The sequence below is a fragment of the Plectropomus leopardus genome, chromosome 15, assembly GCF_008729295.1.
Source record: "Plectropomus leopardus isolate mb chromosome 15, YSFRI_Pleo_2.0, whole genome shotgun sequence".
Taxonomy (NCBI): domain Eukaryota; kingdom Metazoa; phylum Chordata; class Actinopteri; order Perciformes; family Serranidae; genus Plectropomus; species Plectropomus leopardus.
The window spans coordinates 20,435,157-20,455,859 of record NC_056477.1 but is presented as its reverse complement, the minus strand read 5'-3'; the positions used below and the strand labels follow the sequence as shown (position 1 = coordinate 20,455,859).

General features: G+C 38.5%; 4 protein-coding genes across 4 annotated transcripts; 3 read left to right on the top strand and 1 right to left on the bottom strand.

The window, feature by feature from the left end:
• Positions 1-439: 439 nt before the first annotated feature.
• On the top strand, positions 440-2,634 carry si:dkey-76k16.5 (uncharacterized protein LOC566887 homolog). The gene is given in 7 exon segments (XM_042501935.1): positions 440-721; positions 818-924; positions 1,006-1,126; positions 1,792-1,924; positions 2,071-2,339; positions 2,342-2,404; positions 2,407-2,634. Coding segments are annotated over 7 exon segments (831 nt in total). The 5' UTR covers positions 440-645; the 3' UTR covers positions 2,469-2,634.
• A 1,371-nt stretch (positions 2,635-4,005) lies between these two features.
• si:dkey-76k16.6 (uncharacterized protein LOC566817 homolog) lies at positions 4,006-6,415 on the top strand. Its single transcript, XM_042501936.1, has 5 exons — positions 4,006-4,149; positions 4,338-4,448; positions 4,531-4,639; positions 5,778-5,904; positions 6,016-6,415. The coding sequence occupies exons 1-5, from the start codon at positions 4,072-4,074 to the stop codon at positions 6,413-6,415; spliced, it is 825 nt and encodes a 274-aa protein (XP_042357870.1). The 5' UTR covers positions 4,006-4,071.
• A 128-nt stretch (positions 6,416-6,543) lies between these two features.
• Positions 6,544-9,360, bottom strand: mgme1 (mitochondrial genome maintenance exonuclease 1). The gene is made up of 5 exons (XM_042501934.1): positions 8,669-9,360; positions 8,020-8,257; positions 7,806-7,938; positions 6,949-7,079; positions 6,544-6,634 (listed from the first exon to the last, which is right to left on the bottom strand). The coding sequence occupies exons 1-5, from the start codon at positions 9,180-9,182 to the stop codon at positions 6,595-6,597; spliced, it is 1,056 nt and encodes a 351-aa protein (XP_042357868.1). The 5' UTR covers positions 9,183-9,360; the 3' UTR covers positions 6,544-6,594.
• A 926-nt stretch (positions 9,361-10,286) lies between these two features.
• snx5 (sorting nexin 5) lies at positions 10,287-18,115 on the top strand. The gene is made up of 13 exons (XM_042502708.1): positions 10,287-10,432; positions 12,197-12,301; positions 12,409-12,519; positions 12,733-12,854; positions 12,975-13,098; positions 13,567-13,662; positions 13,768-13,873; positions 13,988-14,063; positions 14,292-14,331; positions 14,419-14,505; positions 15,025-15,184; positions 15,293-15,378; positions 16,739-18,115. The coding sequence occupies exons 1-13, from the start codon at positions 10,397-10,399 to the stop codon at positions 16,787-16,789; spliced, it is 1,200 nt and encodes a 399-aa protein (XP_042358642.1). The 5' UTR covers positions 10,287-10,396; the 3' UTR covers positions 16,790-18,115.
• The last annotated feature ends 2,588 nt before the right edge of the window (positions 18,116-20,703 follow it).

Genomic DNA, 20,703 nt, shown 5'->3' with positions numbered 1-20,703 from the left:
TTTAAATACTTGGTTTCACTTATGCTCATTATAAGTTTAATGATCTAAAAGTGACGGGGAGGAGACAAAATATATAAAATGAATCCCTGAAGTCTTTAAACATTTGTGGACATGTTCATGATCTTTTACATACTGTACATATAGCTAATAGTGGATGTCCCCACTGCCATCACACAATCACCAGTAGAGCTTTTGTTGTTTGAAAAACCCACATGCAGGCGCTGATTTTGTTGGAAAGGGTTAAAAATCTCCCGAAACCTTTCACACTAACTTTTATTTCCTGCATCTGGTGATTTTTTTATGCACCATTATTTCTGCCTTTTCTTCATTAAATCATCATACATTTTCTGAAGTCCTCATGCTTTTACTAGGGGGAGACAAATGCAGATGTTTTAAATCTTGAGGGGGACGTGTAGCCTGCGTCCCCCCTAAATCTACACCCATGGTCTAAATACAGTAATCATGCATGCACCGCCCTCCCTCGCGGTGAGCGATCGTCAGATTTCTTATCTGAAGGCAACCTGTGACCTGTGATGGTCCACTATCAGTGATCTATAAAGGCAGAGACCATTTTTATCGGAACAGAGCAGTCTGACCCGACAGACCGGATAAACTGCACTATTACAGAAGCGTCACTCCGGAAACATGAAGGTCCTAAACAAAGACGAGCTGCAGATCGCTGAAGGAGTTCTGCTGAAACACCTCCCCAAGAGTTTAAAGGTATATACACCTCTAAACCGTTTCATATGCAGTCCTCAGCATGTACTTATTGTCTCCTGTAAGCCACTGTAACTCTGAACGTTTCGTGCTTTCAGGTTTTACGGTTTCCTTCATGGGATCAACAGAGGCAAACCAACCACACTGGACGTAATCGTTGATACGTGGCCCGATTTTAAGGTCATTATTTGCCGACCTGACCCCAATGTGAGTTCAAATCCCACTGGAGAGTTGTTTACATCCAGTTTTTGTGTGTCACGATCGCTGAATGGAGCGTTTGCTTTGCAGAACAAGCGCGCCCTGGAGTTCATGAAAAAGGTGACATACTTCAGCACCAATGAACAGATTTTAAGAAGAATGCTGAAAGATGAGAATGCAATCGACTGGAGCACTTATTTTCTTATTGCGGGTGAGTTTAGATCACGGTAAAATAATAGGGTTAACAGTTTGTAGCTCTGTGATGAAGCCTAATATAAGCCTACTCATGTAAAGGTCCTGTACTTCAAGGAAAACACAACTCGAAGCTTTAGGTGGTTAGGGACTGTTCGTTATGTATGAGAGGGAAGGGGGTGGTACAAAACATAAAATATATTTTTAATTATTTAATAATTAATATTTTCATTTAAATAATTTAATAGGTACTGGGAAGGGGAGTAATGAATTTTGATTTGGCTTAGTGGAGAGGCATTTTACCTTAAATGGTTGTGTTTTGTATTTATTTAACCGCAGAACCTCAAAATCTACATTCGCAAAGCATGTTTTCTTTAAAAATCTTTGAAATCACACATTTTTTTTAAACAACTGTATTCATATTTGCTGAAACGGACACTCTAACACAGCTGTCAGTTATGTCAGTCGCTACATATATCAAGATTATATTACTGCATTGCCTATTTCTCACCTCAAATGTTTACAGAAACATAATTTGGTGCAGGTCTATACTGTTTACCAGAAAATGAGAAAGTTGGTCCGGCCGCTGTGCTTGGTACCTCAGTCGACAATTTCCAACATAGCAAACTCCTTGCAAAGAAAAGTACCAGAATGGTACTAACGTGAATCATTTTTGGCCCACAGGAGCTGACATTTCCCACGCCCCCCTGCTCAAAGAGGTGTCCTCTGACAGAGATGTCAACAACCAATACTATACTCTGGTGCATCTTCTGTATTTACAAGACATCAACCGTCTGCTCACACCAGCAACTGAGAGGTGCAGTCAGATCATTAAAATGTGCTTTAAGGTTATGTTCACATATTTTCACAAATCTGCATTAATGAAAAGTGAAGTAATATTGTTTCTCGGCTCAGATGAAATGTTATCATAATCTGTTTCTCTATAAATCTGCTTCTCTGCAGTGAGGTAAAATCAAGGATTTCATCTCTTAACCTTTCCCACGTCGACTTGGTGAATAACAACTGGAAGTTTGGAGGGAACGCACAGGGATACAGGAACATTACAAACCTCATCAGTAACTTCCCATCATGCTGCATCACTGACGGCCAGGGTCAGCCGGTGTCCTGGATTCTGGTGTACGATTACTTTGCTATGGGCTTATTGTACACTCTGCCAGAGCACAGAGGAAAAGGCTACGCTAAAGTCCTGATCAGCACCATGGCCAAGAACTCCACGCTGAGGGCTACCCAGTGTACTGCTTTATAGAAGAGAACAACGAAGTCTCCTATAAGCTCTTTAAAAGCTGGGATTCACTGAGGACCCCTCATACAGGGCAATGTGGATGGAGTTCAACTTTTGATTTTGCAACCCTTGTGATAAAACGTATACCTGCCATAGTGATAAATAAATCTGGAATGTAATAATGATAGTGAAGGAGGCATTAACTGATGCAAAATTAAACACTAATAATGTCACCTTTTTCATAGTAGGCGCAGATAAGATAGCCAGTAATTTAATTAAATATTTTTTAACATTTAATTAATATTAAGCATTTGGTCATTTGTATTTTGCTGGACAGAACATATAATATGTAATTTTTAACAAAATATTTCCGACACCTTGTATTTGTGTATTTGAAATACACTAAATTAAACTAATAATAATAATAATACTAAATAAAATAATTCAAATGAGACATATTTTTATCCAGAAGTTTAAATTAAAAAACTGTACAACAATTAGTCTTATCAGTCTTTGGCGAAATGACTTTTACTATTTTGTACTGTATTATTCTCTGCCGTAATGGTACTATTTTGTGTTGTTTGCCCTCATTTAGTTGATTGCGTGCCAAGTTACAGATTTTAGATATGGACTCACATTGCACTTCCCTGTTCCAACATATCCTGATGGCCACTTAATTATAATTTAGGAGAGGTCATTTTTTCCATGTAGAGAGGTGACCTCAGATACATATTGATGCTACCAAATGCCTAAAATGTGTTAAAAGCAGTATGGATAAAGTTTATTTTTGTATTTTAATGAAATGCATTTTTGTCATACCAGCATTTTCTATTTTCTATTGATACAATTGATGAACAATTGTATTTTTATGGGTTTTTTTTTTTTATGTGTGTGTGTGTCCATATTCTGTATGTGTGTTTGGAGGAGAGATTCAAATTAAACAGCTGTGTTGATTCATGCTCTGTCTGCAATTATCCAGTTATGTAGTTTATCCTTCGTCATTTTCATGTGTCAGAGAGAGTTTGTTCTCCTTTTCACATTATGCTCAAAACTCCAGTAGGTCCCACATCAGTGGAAATTTTGAGGTACCTTTATTTTAATTGAGTATTATCCTCATATTATTCGCTATACTTGTAAGCCACTTCATTGTGGAGGTAAATATTCTCATTCCACCACATGTGTTTGACAACTCGAGTCACTTGCAATGTTGTAGGCTACAGTAATTAAATGACAAAATGTAAATGTAAACGTTACAGTTATTGAGAAAAAAAGTAATTCAAATTACAGTTACTAATCAAAATGTAATCAAAACATATGTTAATATTTTCTTTTCGGTATCACGTACATAACATCCATTCTGTTCATCCACTTATTTTTCAGCTTCATGTGTAAAAGTAAATTATAGGCCTATATTTAGCAGATTTTGAATGCAAGGGTCCTCGACTTATTTCGAGAATTAATAATAATAATACTTATAATAATAATACTAATAATTTTTAAAATATAAAAAAATATGGGAATACATCTTCTGCTAATGGAGGATATTTTCTTCAACTTAACCTGATCGATAGCTCGGAACTCACGCGTCGAAAGTGCGAAACTGAATTGAAGCCTGGAGAAAAAAAAATAAACGATCGCCTTACTGTTTCCTTTCCTTCCTTATAATTCATCCACGTTTCCTTCATTAACAGTAAAAACGTAGTAGTTTTCCTTCATCAGAAATGGCCGTGCAACTGACCGGAGACCAGCTGAAAAGGATTGAAATCCAGCTGAAAAGATTTTTACCTCGATCGCAACAGGTTCGCCCAGCCAGATGAAATACATGACAGTTTGATAAGTCTTCTTTCTGTCGCCTAATGCAAGTCAGTGACTCATATTAGCTTAGTTTGTCGACATAATCACTGCCTTAATAACTTTTTGAAATACTCTTTGATCGCAATTTTTAACTGCACAAGATTACAGTGTAACTACGGCTTTCTTTTTTCAGGTTTATGGTTGCCTGGTCCTCATAAACAGAGTCAGATCAGATCCTGTGAGGATCTTTGTGGACAAATGGCCAGAGTTCAGTGTCGTTGTCTGCAAACCAGAATGTAAAGAGGTAACTACTTATCTGTGTGTATTAGTTGTACAAATATGCGTCTATGCATAAGCAGTATCTTCACATCTCATGGTTCCTACAGAGGGGAGATCTCTTCAAAGACACACTGGTCTTTGCAAATGATGAAGCCATCCTGGAGGGAACCATGCGGGAGTCCTCCATTATTGACTGGACCCAGGGCTTTTGTATTGGTAAGAGCAATAAGCACTTCTGTTCTTTTCATTGTCTCTTGAATAATAACGTTGACATAAGTGCATTTGTCTTTTATGCTATTCTTTTGCTACTAGTACTACTACTACTACTACTACTAATAATCATAATAATAATAATGAACATGTTATTAAATAGTACTTCCCACATCACTCAATAACAGGTGTGATTTTCCACTGCTGTATTTCAGATATAAATTCAGCTGTGCATTTTATTATCTTTTATTTTATTGTGTCCAAAGTCCTCCCATAATTATGGCATATCATTTAGTGATCTGATTACAATGTGCCACCATTTCATTTCATGCCATAAAAACCACAAAAAGTTATGAGCGCAAAGATCACAACCTTAGTGCCATTACAGTATCTGATTGATTATAGGGCCATCCTGTGAGAGCGAAGTGCCAGTGAAACAAACACATGTAAATTAGACAAAATGTAATGAGGAGATTATATTTATCATGAGAACAGACTCTATATATATATTAGAGTAACGTTGTGATGTTTTGTCTCCAAACACATCAATTTTTTTTACATTTATGGTTTCAAATCTAGGTTAAATAACACAAATCTTTAATCATGTTGATCACTGATGCCCAAAGTGTGGCCGCTGGGCCAAAATTGGTCCACTATAATGTTTGATTTGGTCCACCAAAGGTTTCTAGCAAAAAAAAAAAGTTTGATTAAAAAAAAACAAAAAAAAAAACTGTTAATACCGTTTTTTTGTTCGTTAAACACATAGGATCCCTAAATTTGAATTATTTTTCATAATCTTGAACATGGCGGGCAGGGTGACACTGCAGGAAGTCAGCCTGGCACGAGTAAGCTAAGGAAAAAAAATGCAGAAATAGAGACAGTGGCACGATTCAGAGGATTCATTTCAATTAAGATGATTTGGGATCCTAGTGGCATTTTGCATCTTAAAAGAACAATACAATAAGTGTTTGCTTTTGAGCCCTTTAGCCCACCATTAAGTCTCATTTTTATTGTTTGGGCACCCCTGATGCAGATCACACAATTTCTCAGAATTAAAAAGAAATACAAATACCAGGTTAAATTTCACACATTTATTAAAAGCTTTTCAGTTACAAAAGAAATAATTCCTTTACATCTGTGCAAGGAATCAATCGTCGTCACATGGAGGTATTCAAAGCACTTGCATCAGAAAAAGACGTGCCCTACAGAGAGGTGGATGTGTGTCACATGATGACACTGCAGGATGTATCCAGCCTTCCCTCTATAGACAGGTAACACCTAACTATGCTGTGATATCTTAAGTGTCTAGTGTGTGACAAGAACTGTTATCTAATGTTTAATAGTTCGTGAATGAAGCAGGGTTTTGCTCTGTTCTGCGGCAGCTCTGGGATCTCATTAGGCTCTCTGGATGAATCACACACTGACTTGGTGAATCAGACGTGGAAGTTTGGTAAGGATGAAATTGCTGTCAGGATGATCCAGAACATGCTCAAACACTTCCCGTCCTGCTGTGTGCTGGACGCAGAGGGAAAGCCGGTGTCCTGGATCTTGACCTACTCGTCCTGTTCAATGGGCGTGTTGTACACTCTGCCAGAGCACAGAGGGAAAGGCTACGCCAAAGTCGTGATCAGCACTCTGGCCAAGAAGCTCCACGCTGAAGGCTACCCAACTTTCTGCTTTATAGAGGAGGAGAACGAGGTCTCCTACAGGCTCTTTAAAAGCCTGGGCTTCACTGAGGACTCCTCGTACAGGGAAACCTGGTTTAAATTCAACGGTTTGTAAATGCTGCAAAGATCACAAGTTGCACTTCATAGAGTAAAGGGGGAAAAATGCTAGTCAGGAATAAGGGTTAAAAAGCTTTCGTTTTTACCACGTGTTATTTTTTAAGTTCAGGGTCAGTTGCCTTAAACTGAAATAACCTGCTTCATGGAAATGCCCTTACAGATCTCCTGTCACGCTTTTCATCTCTTTTCCACAATTGAAGTCGAGGCATTACTGGATCTGAAATTAAACAAACAAAACAAACGTAACATGACAACAATGACTTTTTTTCTTGATAGCAGAGAACAGCATAACTGTGGTAAACCTTATCAATAGCAAGTAAGCACAGCTGGTATCAGTGTATTGATAGTATGGAAAAAGAGTATTGAGCCATTTCGATATTCAGATTATGTACCAAAAAATCCATGTTTGACAGCACTAGTGTCTTGTGAGCACATGCGGGCTGCGCAGCCTAATCAAGCAGTACTACTGTATTTATTTCTGAAAAAAATCCACGGCAAAAAATAGATATTAAAAGGTCTGACTGCTTTTACCTTTGTTCTGTGAACTCCTCGAGACGAATCAGCCAAGTTTTCCAGTACTTCCACATCAGCTCGGAGCTCAGCTGATGAGCATGGGCAGGTGAGCCGTCCTTGTAGGCGACTACAATGAGTCCATTTTGAACCTGAAGCCGGAAGAGATCAGTTGGATATGAGGGTGTTATATTGTGTGATGCACCTTGGCAGTAATGGGGAGGATTAAACGTTTTATTACGATTAGAATCTGACATCAGATGGAGAGACGGATAAACAATCTGGGTGGAAAACAAAAGAATTAAAAAAGTCACACTTCCCATGTGATCATCATTATGTCAGAAATGTAGAACATAGCTGAGGTACTTAAAACCATCTAATGTGGTTGTGCCCTAAAATTGTAAATTGCTGACTGTCAGTCCAAAGTGAGATTACTTGACTAACATTTGTAACTGAAATATCATTAAATCCACAGAATTTTGCACTGAGTTCAGATTTCAATTTTGAGCATAGGTCCAGGCACATTCATAGAACTGCATTATATGTTGCACGCTTTGCAATTTTACAAAAATGGTTCGATGAGGACCCTCTCATTTCACGGTATGCTTATGGCCAGCAATTTATGAAAGAGTTATAAATATGGGGGTATTAAATATAACTGAATAAATATATAAAAGACCATAATTTGTACATTTCAATGGCTGAGATTACTGCTATTGCTGATATTATTTGTGCTATTTAATTAGTTTTATTTGTATGTGCTTGTGTATGTGCTTATTTTGTGTCGTGTGTGTTCATTATGGCTTGTCTTTACTGTGAATTAAAAGAAAAGAGAGAAAGAGAAAAAAAGGCTCACATTGTTAATCTCAGTAGCTCACCTGGTATTTGTAGTTGCCGTCATTGTTCAGCGCTCCGGCGTAGGCTGCCACCTGAATGGGGTTGTCATATGTGTTGCTCAGGAATGGTTTGGGCTTCTCTGAAGTCTTCCAGTCAATAACACACAGTACACCCCTGTGGACAGAAACAGGCAGTCAAGTCAAGTCTGTGTGGACAAAGTAGAGTTAATCTTTGTCTGCGTATCAGAACGTTCACCTATAGCGAGCGACACAATCCACAATTCCCAGATAGTTCAGTGTATCGTGCTGCACGGTGCTTTCAGTAGCTCTCACGGCGCTGACGTCCTCCAGGACATGAGAGATGCTCCTCATGTATCCCTGGACCTCAGGTGGATACTCTGGTGTCTCTGGAAGATTTCTGTTCTCCCATGATGCATCTGAGGTCAGGATGTCCTCCAAAGCTGAATGGAAAAGCTTCCCTTGCCTAAATAAATCTGATAAAATACAACAATTTTGGTCACTTTTCAGTTTTGTCAGTCTCCAACAAACCTCAACTGATGTAAGATATAATTCAATAGCAGCTTGTATTGAAGACTAGAAATATTATCGGCCTGGCCAATTATTGGGGCTGATATTTGGCATTTTGCCGATTATCTGTATCTAAAAAAAATGTTGCACTCAACCAACACCAGGGAAGGCTGCAATAAATGCAAAGAAAGCTTTACTTTGTAAAACCTCAATTTTTATTCAAATTTTCACTGAACTTTATAAAGAAATTCTGGCTGTAAAGTTCAGTTTTTATGAAACATTTACTAATGGCATTTAAACCAGGTTTTGTGTTGAGAGTTTAATATATATTCTAAATTTTCTTTCATTTCAAATCGGCTCCAAATTTGAAAACTTACTCAGACTGTATTCCTTGAAGCCCTCCTCTCCGAGCTCTGCGACCATCCTCCTCTTCCATCTCTCCAAATAAAAGATCTGCTCTGGGGAAAGGGTCTGCTGAAGGATGCGGGTCACACTCGGTACAGGTGACCTCTCCTTGCCCCGTTTGAACAAAATCCGGGTTGGAGGTCCTGCCTCTTGCTCCTCTGTTTCAGGAGTCTCTTCACAGTGTGAGAAGGGATGAAGAGTTTTAGGTTCCTTCTTCTCTGGTCTCGGGGGCGTCTGTGCTTTGACAACGGGTCCATAGATGTGCTCGTCCTCCACCTGCAGGGTCTCTGGAGTTTGGGAACTGACCCTGGATGACATGACTGACTTCACTAGAGAAGAGTAGCGCTCACTGTCCACTGAGCTGTATGGGTTGTGTTTCTTTGGGGATGTTAGGCAATGACAAGCAGAGAAATTGCTCGTAAAGAGGGAGGTGCACTGAGGGACAATGATGCCCCCCACGCACACCACGCGCTTCAAAGTGAACATTGTGTCGACTTCCGCACAACAATTGTGAAAGACAATGAGTTTTTAGCTATCCAAAAGTTACGTGTCTAGTGTTTTTAACAGTACGTCTAAGATTTTTGCCTTCATTTTGGTGACGGTACTTGCCCAAACATGTTCCTGAAAGACTCGTGAGAATGTATTATAGGGAAGTCCAAACGGTCCAAACACATTCGACTGTTTCCGTACGACTTCCCTACTCGGTTGCAAATGCTTCCGTGGCTGGGAATTGTAGTTCTCAGGTGTCACTCGTTTTACCGCATTTGTGAAGGTAGAAACTACATTACCCATATTGTGCAGTGTATCGTTGAAATACACTCGTGTGTTTACTGTGCAGGCGATACTGATTGGTTTTAGTTAATGTAATATTTCTCATTTTTGTAATTGTGAAGGAGAAACGATTTAGCATGTTTTGGTAGATTGTTTTTATGTCACCTCTTCTTGGTTTGATTCATAAAAGTCCCCCCCCCCCCCAATACGCTAATCAAAAAGGATAACAAAACGAAGCGTCTGATTGGGTTACAAATTAATCGTGGCATTTAGAAATTTTAGGTTGCCCAGTCAAATTAATTTCAAGGCGAAATTTAATCTGACATCATTCATTATTTATACATTCCTATGAGATTTATTATACATACATATATCATATTTAACGTGTTTTATTACATTATTTTCCAGTGTATGTATTCTGCTACCTTTTGCACTGATATACATGACTGACTTCCCCTAAATCATTTTCAACTTGAAAACTTTTCTTGAAATAACATTATTTACGTTTAATAACATTCTAATACTGGGAACATTTTATCTATAAAAAAAAGTGTATGAATGACCTAGATTTAGTGTGTTTCATAAAATACTCCTTCTTGTTTGAAAGCCCTTAAATGCATGATACTTAAGTAATGAAACTGTGAAGCATAATACATGAATATGATTTACAACAAAAGCCCCCTCATTCATTTTATCACCATTTATTTTCGTTATAAATATGTTTATTTTTGTACATTTGACACTCAAACTTAATTTTGAAAAAAAAAAAAAAAAAAAAAATCTGACATCATCCAGATGGGGGCGAAAAAAACGGTTTGACAGCTCGGCAGCTAACCAGCCAGCCGAGAGGGAGAGCTTCCTGTATATACTTGTAGTTTAGTTATTTGGGTTGTTGGCCTGTCCTTGCCGTCCCGTCGATAAGAACCATCATGACATCCACTATAGACGAAAGCAACAAAGAAAAGGTAAGTTAAATGTGTCTCGGCATTTAAACTGCACCAAATCCCAGCCCAGGTAGCATTAAGCTAGCTAACATTAACGGTTGCTTTTTGGCTAACTTACTGCCGCTAACTTGTGTTGTTTTCTGTCCGCACAACGCTAGCCTCTGGCTAAAGCTAGCGAACGCTTGATCGATAAAGCTATCAAGAAGTGTTCAGTGTCAAATTGCATTTATGCAGGGAGTAAAATTGGTGTTACTCAACACACTGGACGTGTTGAAACACGCGACCGTTAACGCTAATTGTTTAGCACAGCAGACGCCGTAAAAGTGACAGAAAAGTGACATGGCCTGAATGGCATTAAATGATCTTTCCCCCCTTTACCACTGCGTTTTAACTCCGTTAAATGACTCCATTGCAGAGCTGTGCAGCACACTGGTCTGAGACAACTCAATGGACTTGTATTGAGTTAAAATAAACAACATGCTGACAGGTGTCTTACTAACTTTATCGTGTCCCTCTTGGTTAAATTTAGCATATTATGTTTCTGAGAGGTGTTAATTCAGCTGTATGTGTATTTTGGAGGATGCAGTTTGCGGTGCTGTTGAATTGTGTAGAGCAATACTGAGAGGAGTTTCTAATATTTTGATCATCGCAACCATATAAAGGAGGCAAGATAGCAAACTATACCCTCTAAAGCGCCCATTAAGTTGTATCAACACATCTCTAAAATGGTTACAACAAGAATAAACATTATATCCTTCGTGATGGATGTACTTAATAAGCTGAGAAAATTAGACCTTCTCTATGTCACAAAACTGTTTGTCTGATGAAGATCTAGCAGCGAAACATGACATTAAAATAATGAGTTTTATGAGTTAGACAGTGTGTGGGAGTTTCTCTCCAAATTGCATCTAATTAACTGACAACTGAATGTAAGGTGTATATGTTTATCAGCAGCAGAGGGAGTAGTAGAGACAATGTTTTATGTTTATTTTATGCCATCATCATGTAACAGATCAACAAGGGTGTGAAACTAGGCCCAAAGCCAAAGCGGGGCTGGAGTCTGTGTCTACAGGCAAACTGCCTTGAGACCTTTACCCAACACTACCTATACTCTTCAAGCTTTTCTCACGGATGAATGATTTCTAAGGGCCCCAATGCACATTAGGAATTAAAAAAACAAACATACCAATGTACTCTGGAGTGAGTTTGACCCCTCGAGCTCTATGGATTAAGACTGTTCCCATTCTGTCTTATTTTCCTGTGGTGTATCAAGCCTCCAATCTCAGTTTGTCCTCACTGTAAAGTTGTAGCAACTCAGGGTTGGTGGCTGAATAAGACAGAGGGTGATGACTTTGGGCTCTTAATATTATAGCTGCTAACATTACATTCTTCTGTCCTAAATGTATTGTCAAGCTAAGAAAGACTCCAGAAACTGAGGATTGTTATTGCTGCATTACTGGTTACAACTTTGATGATATTGATATATGTTACTTATGAACAATTGCTTATTTTTTTTTTGTTTTGTTGAACCAGTATTCAAAAATGCAGCAGTTATGAGCTGTGTTTGATTAGCGTCTCTGCAACATGAAGTCCCACGTTTTTAGTTTTCACTCTAAATCCTCAGTACTGTACAGAAATGCCAAAGAGGCAATGCTGTAAATTTACTGTCGAATCAAACCAAATAGAAATTAATTTAACTATGATATATGTTTATGATTAGTCAAGAGGCCTGTTTTTACATGACATGATATTTTTGCATAACCTTGGTGTATTCCTTCTTTTTAGATGCGCTCTGTGTCTGTGGATCTAAACCATGATGCCTCTCTTATCATTGACATTCCTGATGCTCTCTGTGAAAGGGACAAAGTCAAGTTTACTGTCCATACAAAGGTAAAAAAAAAAAAAATTGTACCCCAACACATTTACCTACTCAGTATCGAAAAATATTCTACAATGGTATTTGCTGATATGTTGACAGTTTTTTTGTTTATTCCCAGACCACACTTAGCTCTTTCCAGAAGCCAGAGTTCTCCGTTCCCAGGCAGCACGAAGACTTCATCTGGCTACATGACACTCTGGTTGAGACAGAGGAATATGCTGGCCTAATAGTAAGTTGGACTATGTGCAGACATGACTCACATATATAGACACAGACTGTAATATTGTCTTTGGCATCTGTACACTCAGTGACAAAAGAGGAAATTTAAACACATGACACAGAAAAATGTTCTTTTACAGAAGTGTATTAGTATATAACGCATCAAGATCATTTAACCTTTCATGAATCTTAAGTCATTTTTTTCCTGATTTATCAATCATAGATTCCTCCAGCGCCTCCAAAGCCTGACTTTGAGAGCCCAAGAGAGAAGATGCACAAGCTGGGGGAAGGTGAAGCCACTATGACAAAGGAGGAGTACACTAAAATGAAGCAGGAGCTGGAGGCGTGAGTGTGACACTACAACAAAACACCTTATATTAGACAGTGTTGTGTTATATCCTTTAGAAAAGTCAGTAAAATGTTGTTTAATAAACATCCTCTTGCTGTGTCTTTTTTTCTCTTTAGTGAGTACCTGGCTGTGTTCAAGAAAACTGTCCAAGTGCACGAAGTCTTCCTGCAGAGATTGTCCTCTCACCCCGTTTTAAGCAAAGACAGAAACTTCCAGATTTTCTTAGAGTATGATCAGGATGTGAGTTCCCCATAATGCTGACTTCCTTTCCTGAACTGTCAGTTGGAAAGAGAGGAAGTAGAGTTTACTGGAGCACTTGTGACACATGGCTTACATCCTGCTGTGATCAGCAGTTATGCTTATCTATGTCGTCTTTGTTAGTCAGTAGCTGTGGTGTTTGCTAAGAGTTAAAGAGAATTCTCATCTACTCAGATTTCACTTGCACTGTAGGTTGCTTAAGATAAAACCGTCCGCTACACAAGTGTAATATAAAGTAGTTAAACTCTTTATACGCTCAGGTGCTAGTCTGACAAAAGAGCATAGGCCACATGTCTTTGTGGACCATATTATGACAACTAATAATAAATTCAAAACGTACAATCATAAACAGTATTTCTAGTTTCTACTTACTTCTTGCAGCAGCATATAATAAATCAAATTCCTCTCACAGATTTTTTATGTGTTCTCTCTTAATCTCTGTCGTTTTAGCTCACTGTGAGAAGAAAGAATGCCAAGGAAATGTTTGGAGGATTCTTTAAAAACATGGTGAAGTCAGCTGATGAGGTCCTTATCTCAGGAATAAAGGTGAGGCCCATCCATGATCTGCTCACATTATATGTACGACAGCATTACAGATGCTGTGTCGTAGCCGCTTCCCCATTGACTGTTGTGTCTTTGATACCTACACAGGAAGTGGATGACTTTTTCGAGCAGGAGAAGACGTTCCTGCTCGACTACTACAGCAAGATAAAAGATTCCACTGCCAAAGCGGAGAAAATGACCCGCTCGCACAAAAGTACTGCAGCGTTTTGACATTGCCACATTTAGTTTGATTTTGAGATGAGTATAAAAAATGAATTACTGTTTGGAATTCGCTTAGTTTTTTGACTGCTAATTTCTTTCATTACAGATATTGCGGATGATTACATTCACATCTCTGCTACTCTGAACAGTCTCTCTGCTGATGATACCACAGCAAATAAAAAGTGAGTTTAATGTATAATTCAATTGTTTTCATGCAGAGACACACTTTCTGTCGAAGATTGTAAGCGCTTGTTCTCTTTCGACCTCATATTTCGCGACAAATCCCTGCTTATATTGATGATTTTGAAAAGATAGATTGTGATTATATTTGCACTCTTATATTAAATCACATCATTAGCAAAGACATAACTACAGAGTTTTCCATGATAATATCTGTACTTTTTTCTCAGGCACCTGGAGAAGTTGTCGGACCTGTTTGAGAAGCTCAGAGTAAGTGCAGCCGCCATTGTAAATATTTGTTCTTATTTCTACATATGTTGCGGTAGCTGCTACATGTATTTATTTGTGTCCCTGCAGAAAGTGGAGGGAAGAGTCGCATCTGACCAGGAGCTGAAACTCACAGAGCTGCTCAGATATTACATGAGAGACATCCAGGCTGCCAAGGTTAGACATGTTACCTCTGCCTTCATAAGAGATGTAGAGATTCACAGATGTGTTGCTTGTTTTATGAAGTTCACATGTTGCTGTGTTTCAAATACTATGCAACCATTCCACCCTAACAGAACTATACTTGTTGAAATAAGAAACACTGCTATGTGCAACCAGTTGAACCTCGTTGTCGTAAATCTCATGAAAATTTCTGGAGTTAAGATGAAGAGAAAAATCTGCATTACTCAGAAGGCAAAGCAGCCATTTTCCATAGGATGGGAGATAATAGTTGTATTCAGCGTAAGGACTAATTGAGTATTTATTCAAAATAAATAATTGCACCTGAAGCGTAATAAGAAACCATGTTTTGAAAAACAGAAGTGTGTGAAAGCACATCGTATGTCAAAATCCATCTTTTGCGAACATGAAAGTGTAGGCAAGTCGTCTCAGTTAAAATATTTCAAGTGCACTTAGTGTCTTAGTTTCCTCATTCCTTCTTTTATTTCTCATGTTAAACTCTCTGCAACATGTCAGGACCTTCTGTACAGGCGAGCCCGGGCGTTAGTCGACTACGAGAACTCTAATAAGGCCTTGGATAAGGCTCGACTGAAGAGCAAGGACATTCCCCAGGCAGAGGAGCACCAGCAGCAGTGCCTGCAGAAATTTGACAAGCTCTCAGAGTCTGGAAAGAAAGGTTTGTGCATCCGTGCATGTGAAACGCAGGCTCATTCTGTACTTGTTTCTTCGTGTGTAAAGCAGTATGCGCGGTGCATGCCCTCTAATCGGATGCTGTTATTCTCAGAACTGACCAGTTTCAAGGGCAGGCGTGTTGTGGCCTTCAGGAAGAACCTCATAGAGATGGCTGAGCTGGAGATAAAACATGCCAAGGTGAGCAGCAAAATACAGCCGACTGATTATAAATTACTATTAAACACCCAAAGTGCCATTAATTAATCTCAGATACCCCTCTAAACCTCATCAGCAGTAAAATCTCAATCATCATCTTCAGATATGAAAGGTAATGAATATAAAAAATATTATACATTTATATGTATTAAAAGTAAAATACATAAACTGAAAATGCAAAAGAAGTTTGTCAAAATAAAGTTTATAAATGTAGCTTTGAATAGCATGTTATATATGTAATTACTGCAAAAAGTCATACAAGCCGTAAGACTCGCACAAAACTAAAAGAATAAGTGCATATATTTTGTCACCTTATGTTTCCTTTCACATGACCTTTTCCCTCTTCGCTTGCTCCAGGAGAAAGGATGAACTTTTAAATCAGAAATGAAATCTAAATATATTTATCCTTTTCCCTGGCCGAAGCCCAATATGTGTGATAATAGTATTATCCAGGTTTATAATCACTGTCTTTTCAGCCTCATCTTCAACTCTTAATCCTTTCAGTGAGTCTGCTCTGTGGGGTTGACTTGACTTTGATTTATGCTCACCTTGATACTCATGCACTTGAGGGCCTTCTTGTAGATTTGTCTGTGTCAAGGTCATGGCGGTCCTCCCTGTTTCTTTACAAAATCATCCAGCAGCGTTTAAATGGAATCAGGCAGACGGTAAACAACAAACCGTGTATCAGTTCATTGGATGAGAGCTTGACAGTGAAATTAGGTGAGGCCAGCAAATAATTCCATTAGCAGTTTTGCTAGACATCGTTGCTGTCCAGAGTTAAAATATTTTAACTTTTTGCTACCCTCCATGACAGAATTTACAACAGGAATTTACGTAGCTCCCTCATAATGAGAAAACATGGGCAATCTGGGCAATTGCTTGACATTGCTAGAGTAAGTAAAGACAGAAAGAAAAGAAACTAAAGAAATAATAAACACGAACTCATTTTATATATTCTATGTCATTCTTTATAAACAATAAAACATCACCATTGCAACATATTGTCTTGTATGTTTCTTTTTATCGTCCTGCCATTTTTATTTATTTTCCCCTTGCCATCCAGAAGCTTCTGCTGTCTAACATCTGCGTGATTCTTTGTGAATGTTCATCATTCAGTTTCATTAAAAATGAAAAAACAACTTTTTAAAGTTTCCATTAGTGAAATATGTTGCTTGCACTTGCAGATGCATGAAATAGAATACCTAAAAACCTGTTTGTAACCAGGATACATGTGTGCATTTACATGTTTTATTTGGTGAGATGTTGGATGTCCTCATGACTTAGAACAGAACAGACTCTTTGCTTCGGGAGTATTCCTACTGTTTTTTTTCTGTCTCCACAGAACAACGTGACTCTATTGCAGGGATGCATTGACCTGCTCAAGAGCAACTGACAAGTATTCAAGTATTCCTGTCCTACCATCACCAAGTGACCAGTCATAGAAAATGGAAACCTGGCATCCCCGGGGCCTTGCATGGACATGAATCCCTATCTCTGCTCCCACCCATGGGTCTGATGCCACTCAAAAACCCTGCACGAGACTAAGTGTCTTGTAAGCAGAATGTCTTCATGTTTACAGAGTCCCTGCCCTCTGGTCCAAGGTCCATCCTTTTCCATTATTTATGGAAGTCTCGATGTGAATGCCTCCAGAGAAATGAGGCTGCCAACATTAAGGTCTTCCATTCCTTTGCAGCACCAATAGAGGTGATTATCCTTTTTTCCTAATTCATTTCTCCACTCTTTATTCACATTATGCACATAGTACACATCTTGCCTTTTGATCATATTTTTGCCTCATAAATTCTGACTCTAAGCTTGTCTCTCATGTACACTTTTACTTTTTTTTATTAAGGCTTAGTGCATGTTTTTCGCATAGCCGTAACCTAAGTTTTATGATTCTTTTGGGACTTTTTTGTTTGCTAATGGAACAGTTATACAGAAGCAAAAATAGTGCCTGAAAAAAACATCCTAATGATCTGCATTCCTGGGCTCTGAGATTAGTGTACAAACCAACCAACCCTCTATTAAGAAAAAAACCTCATGACTGACTTATAAGATGAGACAGATCGTCTTCTGGTGTTCTAAAATAGCTGCTCTTCACCTCAGGAATGGACAGTTGGATCAGTCCCCACATTCTTGTTTGTAAGAAGTGACCTGAGATCACACAGTTATCAAAGATGCACATTGCTTTTGCAAATGTGGATGAATCACAGAAGATCAATGAAAAGAAAAATTCAATCGGCAGGTTATCTGAACATCTAGCGTGCAAAATCAACATCTGCATTTTAGTTCTGTTTGCACAAGGCACTCATAATACCCCTGCACTACATTTATCATGTCCCCAGCAGCTTATTTACCCGAACCACCTCTGCCCAGTCACTTTTTGGTGTGTAATTATTGTTTTTTCTTTTTTTTTTACTTTTCCCCTTTCTTATTAATGGGGTCTCATGTATCAGACCTGACATATTGACCAGATCCTCTAAACAGTTTATTTAAAGCAGTTATGAAAAAAAGATGCACTAAAAAGATGGAAAAATACTTTACAATCATGACCAGGCTCAGTGGAGTGTTAAAATACATTATAGTTTTTTAAGAAATTGAATGTATTTCTAATGGATTCCAACTGTGTGAATTCCTTTACATTATGCTTTTCTTACAGAACATTAGCATTTTTATAAATTTGTGATAATGGCATTGAATAAATCCTACTTTCCCAAGATTGATCTGTGCCATTCTGTATTTGTTTGTGGGGTTTGTAGCCTATTTTGATAGTTTAGTATTCCTTATAGTTCCTTACGGTTTTCTGTTGTGTGGAAAAGCACTAAATCTCCATTTTAAAGAATGCTCTATCATACCACTAGGTGGCAGTATCTATCTATCCACTGCATCCTGTTTCTACTAAGTTTAATGTGTTGGCCCTCAACTTTTCACCGCAGCAGTATGCACATTTGTGTTAAATCCATTGACTACAGTGGATCCTGTGATGGGACTGTGTGCTGTAAGCTTTGAGGAAATGCCAGAGTGCCCAAGAGAATCAACACCAGCAGAGTGCACATTTCATGTCCTTCATGAGTAGCACTACAGCCCATGTGAAACTCTTGTGAGATTAATCTTTATCCATGTAGTATGTAAAAACTGGCAAACATATAGTTTGCCCCAAAATTAAAAATACTAAAAATACATATTTTTCCTCTTACCTGCAGTACTATTTATCAGTCTAGTTTGTTTTGGTGTGAGCCGCTTAGAAATATCGTCGATTGAGATGTCTGCCTTCTTTCGATTATAATGGCACTAGATGGCACTTGGCTTGTGGTGCTGAAAGTGCCAAAAACATACATCAAAGAAAAACAACACAACAGCAATGAGTGAAATCCAGAAACCACGAGCTGGTTACTCTAATCCAGGCATGTCAAACTGGTCCACAGGGGGGCCGGTGTGGCTGCAGGTTTTGTTTCCAACCAAGTAGCAGCACACCAGACTTGACTCATTTAATCAACTGATCTCCGTCTTCAGACAGTTGATTGGTCAAACTGCGTGCTCTTGGTTGGTTGGCACAAAAACCTGCAGCCACACCGGCCCCCCTGTGGACCAGTTTGACATGCCTGCTCTAATCCATAGACTTTGTTGTGAGCAGTTTCATGCAGGAACAATTTTCTTTCTAACAAACTGCACCAGCCAACCATATCAATGTGCAGAAGGAAGCGCACCTATACTGCTAGCCAAGGAGGAAGCCATCGATGTTTACATCTCAAGCTGTCACGGGCACAAGCCTCTTGTCTATGAGTAGATGCCTGCTTCCTTGTTCGCTGTGATGCTTTTGGTGGGTGTACTTCAGCAGAGAGAAAATAGTTCCTACATGAAACTGCTCCCAACCAGGTCATAATTTCTAGAAAAAGTCATTGCAATTGAGTTTTTCAAATGTATTTTTTTGGCACTTTTTTAAGCACCACAAGCTGAGTCCCATCTTGTTCCATTATACAGTATTTGAGTGAAGGCAGATGATATCTCCAACACTCTGCAACCTACACCAAAACAGTTGAGACTGATAAATAACACTGCAGGTAAGAGGAAAAATATGTATTTTTGATTTGGGGGTGAACTATCCCTTTAAGCAATTGCTTTTTGCATTACTCCACATTATTGCAAAAGAAATTCTTAATCTACAAGTTGACTATCAAAAAAATTATACTAACTGTTAAAGAAGGCTTCATTTACCAGCACTGGAGTAAGTCCGCACATACAGTGGTGAAAGGTTACCCCTAAAGAGACGTGGAGAAGTGAGATTATAATGAACATGTGCAGAAAACAAACTTTACCTGCCCATGATAGATTTGTCAATATTGACCTCAGCAGTAGCGTAGTCACAGTGACCTGTTTTGGACGATTCAGTGATTGGGTGCAACAACAGACTACAGCCAATGAGATTAGAACACACTATCAGTGCAAATAGGTTAGTTTCCCAACTGAGATCAGAGCAAATAGTGTTTAAAAGCACGACATTGAGGAATTATGAACAAGGCGTCTTTTGGAACATGAAGAGGAGCAAATATTATATGGCCCAGACATAAAGCTGAGATTTCTATTTAAAGGGGCCTTATTCTCAGCATGTACTTACAGAAAGCTTTATTTCACTCCACTGTATGAAATTATGCAGTCACTGATGTGAGAATATCAGTGTGAAAAAGAGAAGTATCATTGCTAAAATTAGTTGTTTTCATGTTCCCTTTGTGTCGCGGCTGTGTGATTATGATAAAGTATTTCCTCAGTTCTTTCTCTAAATGCAGAAATATAACTTCAGAGGTGCTGTGTAACGTTTGTCTGCATTGGTGTAAAGGAACAAATCTGTCCGCTTCAAAGAGTTAGTTTGCTGATTTTATTAATTTCCTTATCTGCTTTTATGCATGCATAGATAATTTTAAGGCTCCAAATGTATGATAAGGAGTAGGATTTTTCACATTCTCTGTACTTTTGGAGATACTATCAGTAATTGGCCATTAATAATTAATTTGACACAATTTTTATGGTTCCAACTGTATTGTAATTCTCAGTCACACACACACACACACACACACACACTAACACATACAATCAAGACCAGGAATATGAGGAAGCATATTCCTTCATTACTTCATAATGAAGTACAGGTGTTTTTGAGTCTTTTACCGTTTTGGTTAAGGTTATGAATAGGTGAACTGCAAAGAACCAACATGCCAACATCTTATTTTCGCTGACTGAGCCTCTGAAAGCACCTGCCTCATGTCCCGCAGCTCTACACTGATCAACTGCAAAGTCGTGATAAATGCAGAC